This window comes from Chironomus tepperi, unplaced genomic scaffold (assembly GCF_022539635.2).
Source record: "Chironomus tepperi strain 1889 unplaced genomic scaffold, CSIRO-AGI_Ctep_v1 contig_85, whole genome shotgun sequence".
Lineage (NCBI taxonomy): Eukaryota > Metazoa > Arthropoda > Insecta > Diptera > Chironomidae > Chironomus > Chironomus tepperi.
The window spans coordinates 7,674,575-7,689,186 of NW_027226207.1; the positions used below are offsets into that span (position 1 = coordinate 7,674,575).

The following is a 14,612-nucleotide window of genomic DNA, read 5'->3' on the forward strand; positions in this document are numbered from 1 at the left end:
AAATATCAAAATTTTATTTCTGAATCTTTGAAAAATGGTTAAGAACAGGAATCGAACCTATGACATATTGGTTACTACTCTAGGAACAGACCTAAGACTATACACTCTACGCCACCGAACCATGCCCATTTAAATGACAATTTTCAAATTTAAATCAAAACAGATATCCAAACTCGATTTCCATGAGTGTAAATATGTCCCTGTACACAATCACTAACTCAACTCCCTCGAAAATAAACACCGATTAAGAGCCGACGATGAAATATTGAAGACGAATAGAAGAACTAGAAGAAGAAATTTCATCAATGATCATTAATTTAAATGATCTGACAATATTTTACTGTAAATGTTTGAGTTATTTTATTTCCTAGCATGTATGCTTTACTTCTTGTTCTGGCTATGAACTTTCGCACTTGATTTTTTTATTTTGTATTTCATGCAACCGATTAATTTTCTCCATGTTTAAGCATTCAGGTCATTAGAGGGGAATTGGAGGAATTCAGAATGTTGCTATTTTTGGAAGTGAATTTTTGGAATTCTTTTGTAGATGTTCAGCAACAAATCATCAAGTTGAACATTTAGAAACACATAAAATATGACTTTTATGATTAACCATTGCGGAAGTGTGAAAGAAAGGGAAGTGAAATGGTCTAATTTTATTATATTTTGGAAACAGTTCATGATTGACATAATTTAAGCAATTTATACTCACTGCCGCACATAGAGACCCATATATATTCAAATTATATGATCTGATTGTGCAGAGCGTAAATGAGTCAAATGAAAATTGATGAATTTATGAATGAAGCCAAACAATTTTGGTTGTGAGTCTAATTGGCGGCAAATGAAGTGGAAATTTACGCAGTCAAAGTTCTTGTTGTACATAAGTACTGATTGGTATTTATTACAGTAGAGCAAATACACCTCAAATGTAAACATTACACGAATATTTCTGTAAAGTGATCTTTTCGTGCTTCTCAACAAATTAATGCCTCTCTTTTTCACATCTTTATTTCTCGAAATTTTTCTCGTTCTTTACGAGACGACATGGGAAAAATTAGAATATGCAGAGTCATTTTGGGGTCGATTAAAGCGCATTTATAGCTTGACGGATAAATTTAGTCAGAAAGATTGAGTCAGACAGATTGAGTCGGACAGTTTGAGTCAGACAGACTGTATTGGACAAACTTATTCGGACAGTTTAAGTTTGACATACTGAGTCGGACTGGTTGAGTCGGACAGACTGAGTCAGACAAATTGAGTCGGACCGACTGATCCGAATAGATTGAATTGGAGAGATTGAGTTGGACGAACTGAATCGGACAAACTGAGTCGGACAGACTGAGTCGGGCAGACTAAATCGGACATGTTGAATCGGACAAACTGAATCGAACAGACTGAATCGGAAAGACTGAATCGGACAGACTGAGTCAGACATACTGAATCGGACAAACTGAGTCGGACAAACTGAATCGGACAGACTGAATCGGAAAGACTGAATCGGACAGACTGAGTTGGACAGACTGAGTCGGACAGATTGAATCGGACAAACTGAATCGGACAAACTGAGTTGGACAGAATGAGTCGGACATACTGAATCGGACAAACTGAGTCGGATAAACTGAATCGGACTAACTGAATCGGACAGATGACACCTTTTCTGAGAAAATGCGCTAAAGAGTGTAAAAAATTTTCAGTGGAGAAAGAAAATCAACAAAATAAAAATTCATTCTTAAAATATCATCACATGCTGCTGACTATTGCTGCCGACGCCAAAGAGAAAAAATTGAGAATAAACATGCATGATTGTGAGACTTTTAGTCTTTATTTTCTAGTCGTTCAGATTAAAAGTGCAAGAATTGAAAAATAATATAGCAAAAGAAAAATCTTTTTTTCGGTCACAGTCAATTTATGATCTCGTTGTCTGTCTAGTAATAAAATACCACCTGAATAAAAAAAATGAAAATGAAAATTTGTTAGCGGAAGTTTTTCAAAAAAAAAAAAAAAAAAATACACAAATTAAAAGCAGATTTAGTATAATAAGTGTAATAAATCACGAGACATTGTGAATCAATTGACGCCCATCGTCAACTAAACTAAACGATCACAGTCATAATTATCCATCTGTCACATTCAAGTCAACATGAAGTCGCATGCCTTCGTCTCGTATTAATTTGAGTGCATTTTATGGGGGGAACTTGATGAAATTTAAAAAAATGTGGAATTTCTTTATTTTAAGAAGAAAACTTGCCTTTTTTCGACAAGTTATTTTGCTTCCTTTTGACTCAATGTGACGAGAATGAAAACTGTCATTGGAGAAACCATGCGAAAAAATTTTTTTGTGTTTTTGTGGGTGGATAAATATTTGCATTTGAGGCTATTGACGCATATTTGTGTTTTTAATTCAGAGAAAAGTATTTTAATTGTGTTAATGACTCAATGGTGATGAATTGTGTGGATAATGACTATCTTTATAGGGTTTGAATGATAGGGAATCATAATAACGGCTTTTGTAGATTTGAATTTGAATTTTCCAAATTTTTTCTCCACCTCGAAAAGTTTTTTGTTGATTATTTCTTCTAGAATTGCTTAATTAAAGAGATGTAAGTGAATTCGTGTCTAAAAAAGTGGCAAGACATGAATTGCAATAGTTTTCAGTTGCAAAAGCATGTATTTAGCTTAAATAATGAAACTAAATAATTTAACGGCCTTCAAAAATTCAAATTAAAATGTTTCCCTCCAATTATTTGCCTATAAATTAAAATTCTCATTTCAAAAAGCATTTCAATCATATTTGCATTCAGAAGCCACAACAAAACATTACACAACTGCAATTGCATGCAAAAAAAGCAGCAAGACTCAACTACAATAAGCCCTAAATCGCAAAAACCGCTTCATTTCAAAGAAACATGTAATTTTAATTGCCGGCTTTTTAACGAGACAAAAGAAATTCATAAATACACATTCTGTGTGCCAAAAAAGCAGCTTTTATTGAAAAAATTAGAGCAAGAATGTGAATATACAGTACAAATTCCTATAATTAAATGAAATTCCATTTTCGATGTTGCTCTTTAAATTTGAAGGAAATGAAGTAATTGTTATTTAAATGTAGCATAGAGGGAGAAGCCTTGGGAAGAAGTTAGAGGTGAATAAGAGCTGCTTTATATCTTGCATAATGAAAATAATTAAAGTTTTCTAATTTATAACATTTAATAATTTGTAAATACAGCCTTCATCGTTTGAGTCATTAATGCTTTAATTACCTTTGAATGATCAACAGTTCAAGCATTTCTAGTGACACAAAAATTACTTAAAAAACTGTGAAAGAATAAGAAGTTGTGCACTTTTTTCATGAGAATATTCAATTCCACGAAAAATTAAAAACGATGTGTGTCGGCTGAGCATTTTGTGCTCTATAATTAGGATCGTTTCGCGTAAAAAAAAGTTGTAAATTACGTCACTAATCTGTCTGCCGATGTTGGATATAAACATACACATACAGAAATAGTATAAAGTGAGAAAAATTCATTATCAATTAGAGTTAATTAAGAAAATTAAATAAACATGGCTGATGTCGATGCCACGGCAAGTACGAGCGGTGAAACTGAAAGTGAAATTAGTGACGAATTAACGAAATCATCGGAAAATATTTTTTTGCAAAGTATATCGGAATTGATTGCTAATAGTGAACAAGCATCTTCGTTGGGCAATGGAAGCTTATTATCAATTGAGGAAGTCAATTCTGTACCGCAACCACAGTTTGGTTACTTCCTTCCACTGTCAGCAATACCGAAGCGGTTGAGAAGGTTTTTATTTGTTGGAAATTTAATTAAATTTATGTGATTTTTTTGTGGGGAATCGAGTTAGAAGTTTCATGAGATGAGCTATTAGGACGCACAAATTTTGACTAAAACTGAGCAACTTTTTGACAAGTTTGATTAAAACTGAGCCAATTTCTGACAATTTTGACTTAAACTGAGCAAATTTTTTGACAATGTTGACTGAAATTGAGCAAAAATATGACAATTTTTAATTAAAACTGAGCAAAACTTTGGCAAATTTTTTCACAATTTTGATTTAAACTGAGCAAAATTTTGACAATTTTGACTAAAATTGAGCAAATTTTTGACAATTTTAATTAAAACTGAGCAACTTTTTGACAATTTTGACTAAAACTGAGCAAATTTTTGACAATTTTGACAGAAACTGAGCAAATTTGTGACAATTTTGACTAGAACTGAGCAAATTTTTGACAATTTTGATTGAAACTTCGCAAAATTTTTGACAACTTTAAATGAAATTGAGCAAAGTTTTGACCAAAACTGAGCAACTTTTTTAAAAACTTGAAAAATTCAGCCATATTTCATCAAAATCCCAATAAATTCATCATAATAAAATCAAAAAATCTCATTAATCCCTTAAATCAATTCAAAAATATTTACATCCAATAAACACTTCAATCAGACATCCACTCAAAATAAACATTAAATTAAAATTTTCCATTAAAAAATCCATCAAAATATGCAGCATCAAGTAAAAGCAAAATCGATAATAATTCAATTTCTTTCCATTTTTTTTATATTTCATCATACAGGGATACACAACACGAGTCTAGCCGCTCACCCACACCTCTAATATCGCAACAAAATCACCAACATCTCAGCACAAATGGCAATTATGGCACAAATGGCAATTATGGTACAAACGGAAGATCAAAGCGCTATAGTTCGCCAGGATATAGTGATTATGGATGTGATAAAGTAAACAGTCGCAATTTAAACGGAAAAGTTGGAAAACGAAGTATACGGTCGATGAATGAGGCAATAGAAGTTCTAGCAGATCAAGTTGAAGAGGAAAATATGGTGAGTTTTAAATCCTTCGATGCTGAGTCATTGAATACATATTACTTCCTTTCTTTGATCAACCCCCCAAATAATATTAGTTATTCTTGACTCAAGGGAATTTTCTCTCGATATCCATAGAAATTTATTAAAATCCTAATGCATACTCACATGTGTTGGTGTATTATTTTTGAGGGTGAACAAAATATTTTGTACAAATTTAATAAAAGGAATTGGAATTCACTCACGTATGAGTGTAAAAAGATAAATTTTTGGGATGAAAATCCGATTTTCTGTGGTAATTTTATGTTTGGTCTGGTCAGTGGCTATTTTATTGCAATAAATTTTTAATGAAAATTCATAGAATGGCAATTGCAAGGTGTGGGTACTTTGTGGTTTATTTACTTGCTTACTTACTTTACTGGCTGTACAGATTAATTGTGGCTTATAGTCTTACTCAGATGCCGCCTGAAAATGGCACTATCGCTGGCTACAGCTTATCAAGTTCCAACATCAAATTCAATACTGTCTTGGTCAATAGCCTCAATCTATGAATTTTTTAATTTTAAAGCTTCTTTGATATGAAAGCAACTTTATAAGAGCTGTATAACTCAAGGATCATCTAAAATATTAGGAAATTTAAAAAAATTATCAAAATATCCCTAAATATCCCCTAAAATATCACCTAAATTCTCAGTGTTCATCAAGTTATTTCAAATATCTCATTTGTTTCAATATTCCTCAAAATATCCCCTAAAATATCCCTAAATATCCCCTAAATTTTATTTTTTAAATGGACAATGCTTATCAAATTACTTCAAGTGTCCCTTTTGTCTTAATGTTTTATAAAATATCCCCGAATGTCTCTCAAAATACTCCCTAGAATATCCCTAAATATCCCGTAAAATATCCCCTAAATTCTCAATATTAATCAAATTCCTTCAAGCATCTCTTTTGTCTCAACATTCTACAAAACATCCTTAGATACCTTACCTCAAAGATCCTCAAATATCCCTTAATAACCCCTCTATAGTTTCCAATCCTAGTCCCTAAAATATCCCCACTATAAATATATTTTATAGACAATTTATCTCTCACAACAAAATAAAAAGTTGTCATAAATGAAAATTAATGTATTCACAATTGCGTGATTTTTGCAACACACAACAAATTCCTGTCTCTGTGCATAAAAAATATTCAATTCCACACACTATTAAGCTTAATTGACAATACAAGCATAACCGTAAACGATTTCTGCACAGGAGTCATGCATTAATTAGATTAAAAAGAGAGAATATTTTCGGATCTAAATGTTTTTAAAAAGCTGAACATTTGTGTATACCTTCAAGGTTAAGTAATGTATTGCTTGTGGTCATTCCATTAACATGAACATTTAGATACAATATCTTGCAACCCTCGTACTTTCTTACCCCTAAAAATGTATAAATATAGAAATAACAACAAGACATTGATAAGGACTGAGTTACGATATGATGTAATTACGGTAAATATCACTGATATTCAGGTGTGTCAACCAGAGTTGCAAAACAGGCACATGTGACAAGTGAAAACTGTTCAAATTTTTGCTAATTTGTATGGTTTTTCTTTTAAAACCATACAAATGTCCTTACAAAAACCATACAAAATTATCAAGAATTTGTACGGTTTTTACCTGTCACAGGTGCCTGTTTTGCCACTCTGATGTCAATGCTTACTACATTTATGAATGAAAATTGCCCCTCATTGATTGATTCATAAGCACCATGTGTGCATATGACGACGTCTATACTGTAAGTAAAAATTGGGGATATTGTCAACAGCTCGCGCTAATCGACTTATAATGAAGTTGTGTTGGTCTGAGAAAAATGGAAGGGAGATGCAACTGGCATCGATTGATAATGCGCATTTAATTTATGTAGGTATTGTGATTGGAAGAAATTAATCGTTGATGGTAGGAGCAATTTTTGATTAGATTTTTTGGTTGGCATGTTGCGGGGATTTTTGTGTCAACAAATTGTGTGTGAATAAAGTTATTTTGTGTTTTTAGGAAGTTGTTTGATGTGGTTTGATTAACATGGAATATTACTGGATATTGAAGGATTGATTAGTTTTGGAATTTTCTAAGGGGAATATGAATGTTGATTGCTGTTAGTTTAGATTCAAGCAATTCAGAAAAAATCCAGATAGTTTCGCATGAACAAAAGATGCAAATTAATTCGCATCCAAAAAGCATTTAGTAACAAAAGAAGCAAAAAGTTTCCCTTCAAAATAGCATTCAGTAACTAAAAGATCCGAAAAGTTTCGCATCAAAAGTGCATTCAGTAACAAAAGATACAAAAAGTTTCACATCAAAAGTGCATTCAGTAACAAAAGATGCAAAAAGTTTCGCATCAAAAGTGCATTCAGTAACAAAAGACACAAAAATTTTCACTTTAAAAGTGCATTCAGTAACAAAAGAAGCAAAAAGTTTTGCATCAAAAGTGCATTCAATAACTAAAAGATCCAAAAAGTTTTGCATCAAAAGTGCATTCAATAACTAAAAGATCCAAAAAGTTTCGCATCAAAAGTGCATTCAATAACAAAAGAAGCAGAAATTTTTGCTTCAAAAGTGCATTCAGTAACAGAAGAAGCAAAAACTTTTGCATCAAAAGTGCATTCAGTAACAAAAGATGCAATTTTTTTTGCATCAATAGTGCATTCAGTAACAAAAGATGCGAGAATTTTCGCGTCAATTGCTCACTTAGTAGCTTACCCCACTCCATCAACATCAATATTTTCAAAAATACAACGTAAATTCCAGTTCAACAAAACAGACTTTTTTATCCAAAAAAACCATAAGTTCCATGCCCTCCAGTCACACATGCAGTCTCTATTTACATGTTCGCAGTAAAACAATCTATTTTAAAATGAACAACAGATAGAAGGCAGCATTGAATAATAATTATTGGTATTAGTTTGGTAACCAATACACATTGTGTCATACGCAAGTCAAACAAATATGCGAACTTGAAATTCGAAGCCAGAAAAAGGGAGGCAATAATTAATTTATAAAAAAGCGAAGACTCTCATCAGTCGTCGTATGTCGGTTCGTGAATGTGAAAGTAAATAAAACTTTTGGGAAGTAAAAAAAAAAATTTAAAAAAAAGTGAAAAAAATGCATTTAAATTTCCTGACCTGTCACCAACGTGATAAACAGCCAAAGAGCAACGTGTCAAGTCGAAAAGCCGTTAAGAAAAAATCAAAAAAACATAAAAAGTCATCAACACACCGTCGACGTCTTAAAACGTCTTACGTATCATCAAATTTATTTACAAAAAATTTCTATCCTGCAAATTATTTCTTCCAAAATGATTATCGTACGCATATTAATGCTGATTCACCGCGAGTGGGTGTAAATGATCAGAATGGATTATTGATAACACAACGAAATCCGCCTCAATTGCCATTAACATCAAGTAAAAATTTGCCATCAAGTCGATGGCTTTTACAACAATATCAAAATCAACAGCATCATTATCTTCATATGAAGGTGGGTTCTGTGTACTGTGTACTGTATATGTGACTATGTGATCATCACATAGATTGTCATTATTATTGTTATTGTACCTTTAAAGATTGTAAAATATACTGAGAGTGACTGAATGGAATTTTTTTGTGAGGTAATGGGTGATGGAAGTGAGGCTTAAAGAGTGAGTGTTTAAAGGGTGAATTTTTAGAGCTTTTTACTAAATTCCAGAGCTCGAAGTCGAGTCGAATCGACTCGAGTCGACTTCAACCATATCGACTTCGAGCTCTGCTAAATTCAAAGGAATTGAACTTGTGCATTTGAACGAAAATATGAACAAAGACATCAAAATGTCATATTTGTCGTACGACTAGTTGCACAGTGGGTGTGATTTTCTTTGTTCTATATTCAATAATTAATTGATCCATTTGTTTATGACACCTTTCACTCTTTAGCACAATAGAGTGTCAGATAGTATAGTTTAAACTAAATACAAAATCACACATAGTCTACTTAATTGGAATCGAGACTATTTTCTTTGTTAATTTGTGATAATTGACGCAAAATCTTGTTAATTTGATTGAGTTACATGGAAAGGAAACTGCGTAGAAATGGCCAAAAAATCTGGAGCCAGACTGACTTGACTCTGGTCTTCGCTCTGGTCTGAGGTTGGATTTCATCTAAATTAACCAGGATTTAGTGCTGGCTTAATACCTCATTTCATCAAATGCCGTTTAGAACTAGAGTCATGCTGGCCTGAGGCCAGATTTTCAGACAGTTCTACACTGAATGTCTTACGGGCTAATACATTAGTGACTCAACATTTGGTTGGGATTGGATTTTGGATGCAATTCTAGTCCATTTCTAACTCTCTTAATTACTAATCAGTCCGTATATGTAGTTTAAATTTACTGTTCATTCATCTGCATCAAAAGAGTGTAGCCCAGAGGAGTTTTAAGGGGATGGGGAGGCTTGATTAGGAATTTTGTCTCTAAAATCCTAATATATCCTAATGTAATATAAATACCTCTGATAATAAACTATACTTACTTACTCACTAACTAAAATTCCTAGAAAATTGAAGAATATTGTCCAAAAAGGGGAGCAGGAATGACTCCAAACCCTGTAAATGTATCCCTGGTGCTGACACTTCATGATAATAAGGTTCTAGATAATTATAAAACCCTTTCGTTTGGTTCGAGGTACAAAACCTATTTTGCAACTTCAAATTTAGATTCCTAAGTTGAAATGGAGTAAGTGCCTAGCTCTTAAGCTATTTCACTAGCTTCAGACCAGAAAATCTGATATTCACTTTAATAATTATTTTAAAATTAGGAATTCCTTGAATCTGCAATTATTGCTTTATTCTCAACCCATCCACTTGACTAAATCCACCAAAACTATATAAATCAACACACCTCAGTCATAATTTTCAACAAGATAATCTAAAAAAAAACATGCAAAACTCATAAAAATTCTAGACATAAAGTCAAATTCTTTCCTCATTCCATATTCCATCCAATAAATCGCTCCATAGGAGTCACTTTTAAAAGTCAGCTTAAATTTCATCTAAATATTTTCTTAAGAATTTCTTTTTTTTTATCAATTTCCTGCTTTGATTGATATCAATATGATGAATAAGAAGACATAGAAGCGTGCGTTGTGCATTAATATTGGGGAAATAAAGGTTTCAAATTTCATTTCACGCAGTAAACATCGAAAACCCCTCAAATGTTTTGGTCGAAACATTTGTGAGGTTTTGAAGCACTTAAATTTATTTTTAATCCTCTTTGGACATCCATGCTCTCGTTTTTTTGTGCTGCCTGCTTAGACAATTTCTTAATTGATAAAAAATCTTAATTAAATTATCTCATCAAAAAAGCACATCCGTAAAGTCCTCAATTTACTGTGCATTTAAATAGATGAAAATCCGATTATGACAAAAAATGTCAATTAAGCCTTTTAAACGTGTGCTGGATGTCGCGTCCCACGTGCGATTATTGATATAATTTCTTAATTATTTTGAGCTTTATGATCAGCTATTAAATTGAGCTTAATTTACCTCAATTATCATCTTTTGATCGCCTATTTTCTCTTCATATATTTAAATTGTCATAGCACGACTTACTTTAATGAATTCAAAAAAATATTGGATACGACGGAGAAATAAGAGTTGGGTTGTAGACATTCCAAAAAATCGAGAGTAATAGAAACAACAGAGAGACATTGAAATTGAAAGGAATATTTAGCACACATTTAAATATACATGTATATCCAATAATAATGTTGAGACACACCTGCACGAGAGTCAATCTGATTTGCATAAGAATCTGTGTAGAAGAAATATTAAATATAAAAAGTCATAGAGATGGAGTGGAGAGGATCGATGGGAAGTGATGTGTAATGGGATTGGAATTTTTGGAGATTTTTGGAGGCTTGATCACTAATTTAGAAAATAGTTCTAATTTGAAAGCCCAAAAAACCGTTAGAATTTCAATTTTGAAAAAGTGTTGAAATTTGATAGCCAAAAAGGCTGAAATTTGACTTTTTAAAACCGTTAAAATAGGAATTTCAAATCTTCTTTGAAATTTGAAACTGGAAAAACCGTTAAATTATCAATTTTAAAAATCAGTTAAAATTTGATTGCAAAAAACGTTTGAATTTGAATTTCAAAAAACCTTTAAAATTTGGAGTTCAATAACAGTTGGAATTTGAATTATTAAAAAACCTTAACGGTTTTAAATTGAAATCATCGTTTAAATTTGAACTTCGAGAAATTGTGTAAATTTGAATTTCAAAAATCCGTTAAAATTTTAATTTTAAAAAACTGTTAAAATGTTAGTTTCAAAAGCATTAAAAATTTAAACATAAAGTTCAAAAAGCTGTTAAAGTTTGAATTCACAAAGACCGTTAAAATTTGAATTGCCAAAATCCGTTAAAATTTAAATTTCAAAAACTCTTTAGAATTGATTTCGCAATATATTTCACCATCACATGTGACGTCACAAACGAAAAACATCAATAGATTTTAGAATTTTTTTAGGCTCGTTTTAAGAACTGAGTAAAATATTTGACATAAAATGGGAGATAATTGGTAGTAAGAATCTTAACAATAATGAATTAATTACCAGTTCTGGGAACTTAAAAACAACATTGAGCTGCGACATCACCAAACAATTTAAAGTATTCAAAATTTATGACTAAACGAAACATCATCAATGCTCAATGATACAAGAATTATTAATCCTCATTAAAAGACTTGTCGATTGGGGTCATTAATGCAAAATATACAAAAAAAAGAAGCACATCCAGTCAATGAAAAATGACTGATTTTTATGACAATATCATCTATGAAATTTGATTCTTCGTTAATTATATTCATGGCACCTCAAAAAAAAGTTATATAACAAGGTGATTAACTCGATAGTGACATATACAATACATTTAATAGATTTTTGTGCTATTGATAGAGAGAAGCCATAAAATGTTGTGATGAACAACGTCGTTGTTGTTGATGTTTATAGTGAAATTACATTGTTGTACTGTTGACGAGTTGAACTGCATTTTAATGAAGCGGAATTTATTTAATTGTGCTTTGTGTTGGGAAATTGTGGAACATTTTAAATCGAATTATGGATAAATTAGGTGAGAATTCATTGACTTTAAGCGTGCATATTTTTATGTTTTTTAATCGATGGTGAGCTTTAAGTTTGGTAAATGAGTTAAAAGATGCAAAAATTTTGATTAAAAAATGCCAAATTGATTGAATGTTACAAAAATAAATTCAAATTGATACAAATCTGACGCAAACTTTCCAAAATTGACGAAAAATGTTCAAAAAATGGCACAAAACTATTCAATTTTGACGCAAAAATCCAAAATTGTTGTAAATCCTTCCAAAAATGACGCAATACATTCCAAAATTGATAAAACATTTGAAATTTGACAAAATTTCCAAATTTGATGCAAAATTGATAAAAATTTATTAAAATTGATGCAAAACTATCCAAAATTGACGCGAAACTATCCAAAATTAACGCAAATACCCTGAATTGACGCAAAATTTCAATAATTGATGCAAAAATGATTTAAATGCTTCCAAAATTGACGCAACTTTCTAAAACTGACGCAAAATGTCTAAATTTGATGCATAATTGACGCAAAGCTATCTAAAATTGACGCAAAAACTCCCAAAATAAACCCAAAATGAAGCAAGTCCTACACAAAAAGTCCAAAAACCTTTCGTAAAATGCAACAAACTTATTACAACTAATTTGTTCCATCTCATACTATAAATTCAATGTCTGGCCAACAGACTTTAATTAACAATTCAAACCCATTTCCTTCCTAAAATAATATTCCCAGAAAAGCGGTCTTCTTCGTCATGCTTGACGAGAGCCTCAACTTCAAGTTATCAAAATATGAAAATTATTCTTAAATGTTTGATATGCCCTATTGCAGGGGTTGACGACCTGTGTGCCGCGGTATGCTAGTATGTTGTTCAAAAATGCTTGGAAAAGTCTTGAACCGTATACTGTGTACGGTTTTGATCGAGGTTTCTTATCAACTTTCTAGAATTGAGGCAAGATTGTTAAATTTGTTGCAAAATTGTTCAAAATTGACGCAAAACCATCCGAAATTGACGCAACTTTTCAGAATTGACGCAAAATTTCTAAATTTGGTGCGAATTCTTCCAAAATTGAAGCAAAATATTTCAAAATTGGAGTAAAAGTATACAAAATTGACGCAAAAATATTATAAATTGACGCAATATTCAAGATTTAAAATTAAGGTGTGCCGCGGCACACAGGTTGCCCACCCCTGCCCTATCGTAATCTAATAATAAGTTTAGGGTCTTCAACTTCTTTTATAAATCTATTTTATTTTTTTCAATAAAATCTGTCGACAAAAAAAAAAGTTTAATTCCATTTTTTATTATCTGATTAATATCCAATCATTCCTTCTCTTATTGTCTTAACTATTTGGGTGACTAATTGGAATGCAAGTCTATGAAATCTGATGCCGACAATGAGTATGGAAAGGAATTTCCTATCTTGATTGATATTCCACCATTAATACATACATAAATTTTTTGACGGTGCACATACGACATAACATAAAATGCTATTCATTCAACCTGTTTTGACCTGTTACGGTTTATGCTTTTTAGAAGTGAAAAAAAAAATTGTTTTTATTTTTATAAATTTTTTTTTAAAAGGTTACAGTTCTTATTTCTACCTGATAAATATTTCCTTTCATTGTTGTTGTGAAACTAGAAAGTCGTAGTAACTTTTTGTGTGGCTTCTTGGACGTGAAAAAATGTTTTTTTTTTTTTTCTTTACTTGATGTTACTCACTTAGTCATGAGCACATAGTGGAGTAAGAATGAATAGCCATCCTACACATTCTTATCGAACGTTTATAGATTCTTGGTGAGAATTTTTTTTTTTGTTTGTGAGTTTCAAATTGGACAGTTGTTTTCGCAGGCGGATTAGGATAGAGATTTGGGAATGTTTTGAGGTTATGTTTTGGGCTTTGTTTTGAATTATTGGGATTTTGACAAGATTTTTGAATATTTTTGAATTTTTCTTATTGAATGATTTTTAGAATTTAATTAACTGAACAATTTTCGAATTTTCGAAATTAAGTTTTTGTTACTGAACGATTTTCGAATTTTCGAAATCGAGATTTTCGAATCCTGTTGAACTGAATGAATTATGTTACTGAACAATTTTCGAATTTTGTTACTGAATGATTTTCGAATTTTTCTCACTAATGATTTTCAAATTTTATTATTGATTGATTTTCGAATTTTGGTACAAAACTATTTCTGAATGAATTATGTTACTGAACAATTTTCGAATTTTGTTACTGAATGATTTTCGAATTTGGAAACTGAATGATTTTCGAATTTTGGAACTGATTGATTTTCAAATTTTGGAACTGAATAATTTTCAAATTTTGTTATTGATTGATTTTCGAATTTTGTTACTGAATGATTTTCGAATTTTGTTACCGAAAAAATTTCGAATTTTGAAACTGAATGATTTTCGAATTTTCGAATTCTAATGATTTTTTTATTGAACGATTTTCGAATTCGAATTGTTTTGAACCTAACGATTTTCGAACTTTCGAATTTTTGTTAATGAACGATTTTTAAATTTCTTATAAAGTTTGAAATTAGGTTTTAATTCTTTAAATATCAGATCCAAAACGTCAATTTTTTCACTAAATTATCAACTTTTCCATAACAAGCCCTAAGGCTAA

General features: G+C 31.2%; 1 protein-coding gene across 9 annotated transcripts in view; it reads left to right on the plus strand.

Moving 5' to 3' along the window:
* The window catches only part of pyd (zonula occludens-like protein polychaetoid), a 79,896-nt gene that overhangs the window by 26,257 nt on the left and 39,027 nt on the right, over positions 1-14,612 (plus strand). For 3 of the 9 annotated variants that reach the window (XM_070634346.1, XM_070634347.1, XM_070634353.1), the window contains exon 3: positions 4,595-4,862. In XM_070634346.1, the coding sequence (XP_070490447.1) occupies positions 4,595-4,862 (268 nt within the window). Of the gene's footprint in view, positions 1-1,839; positions 2,046-3,015; positions 3,146-3,229; positions 3,807-4,594; positions 4,863-7,907; positions 8,371-14,612 lie in introns of those variants that run through there. The other 6 variants (XM_070634348.1, XM_070634349.1, XM_070634352.1 and 3 more) reach the window with 6 other exon arrangements.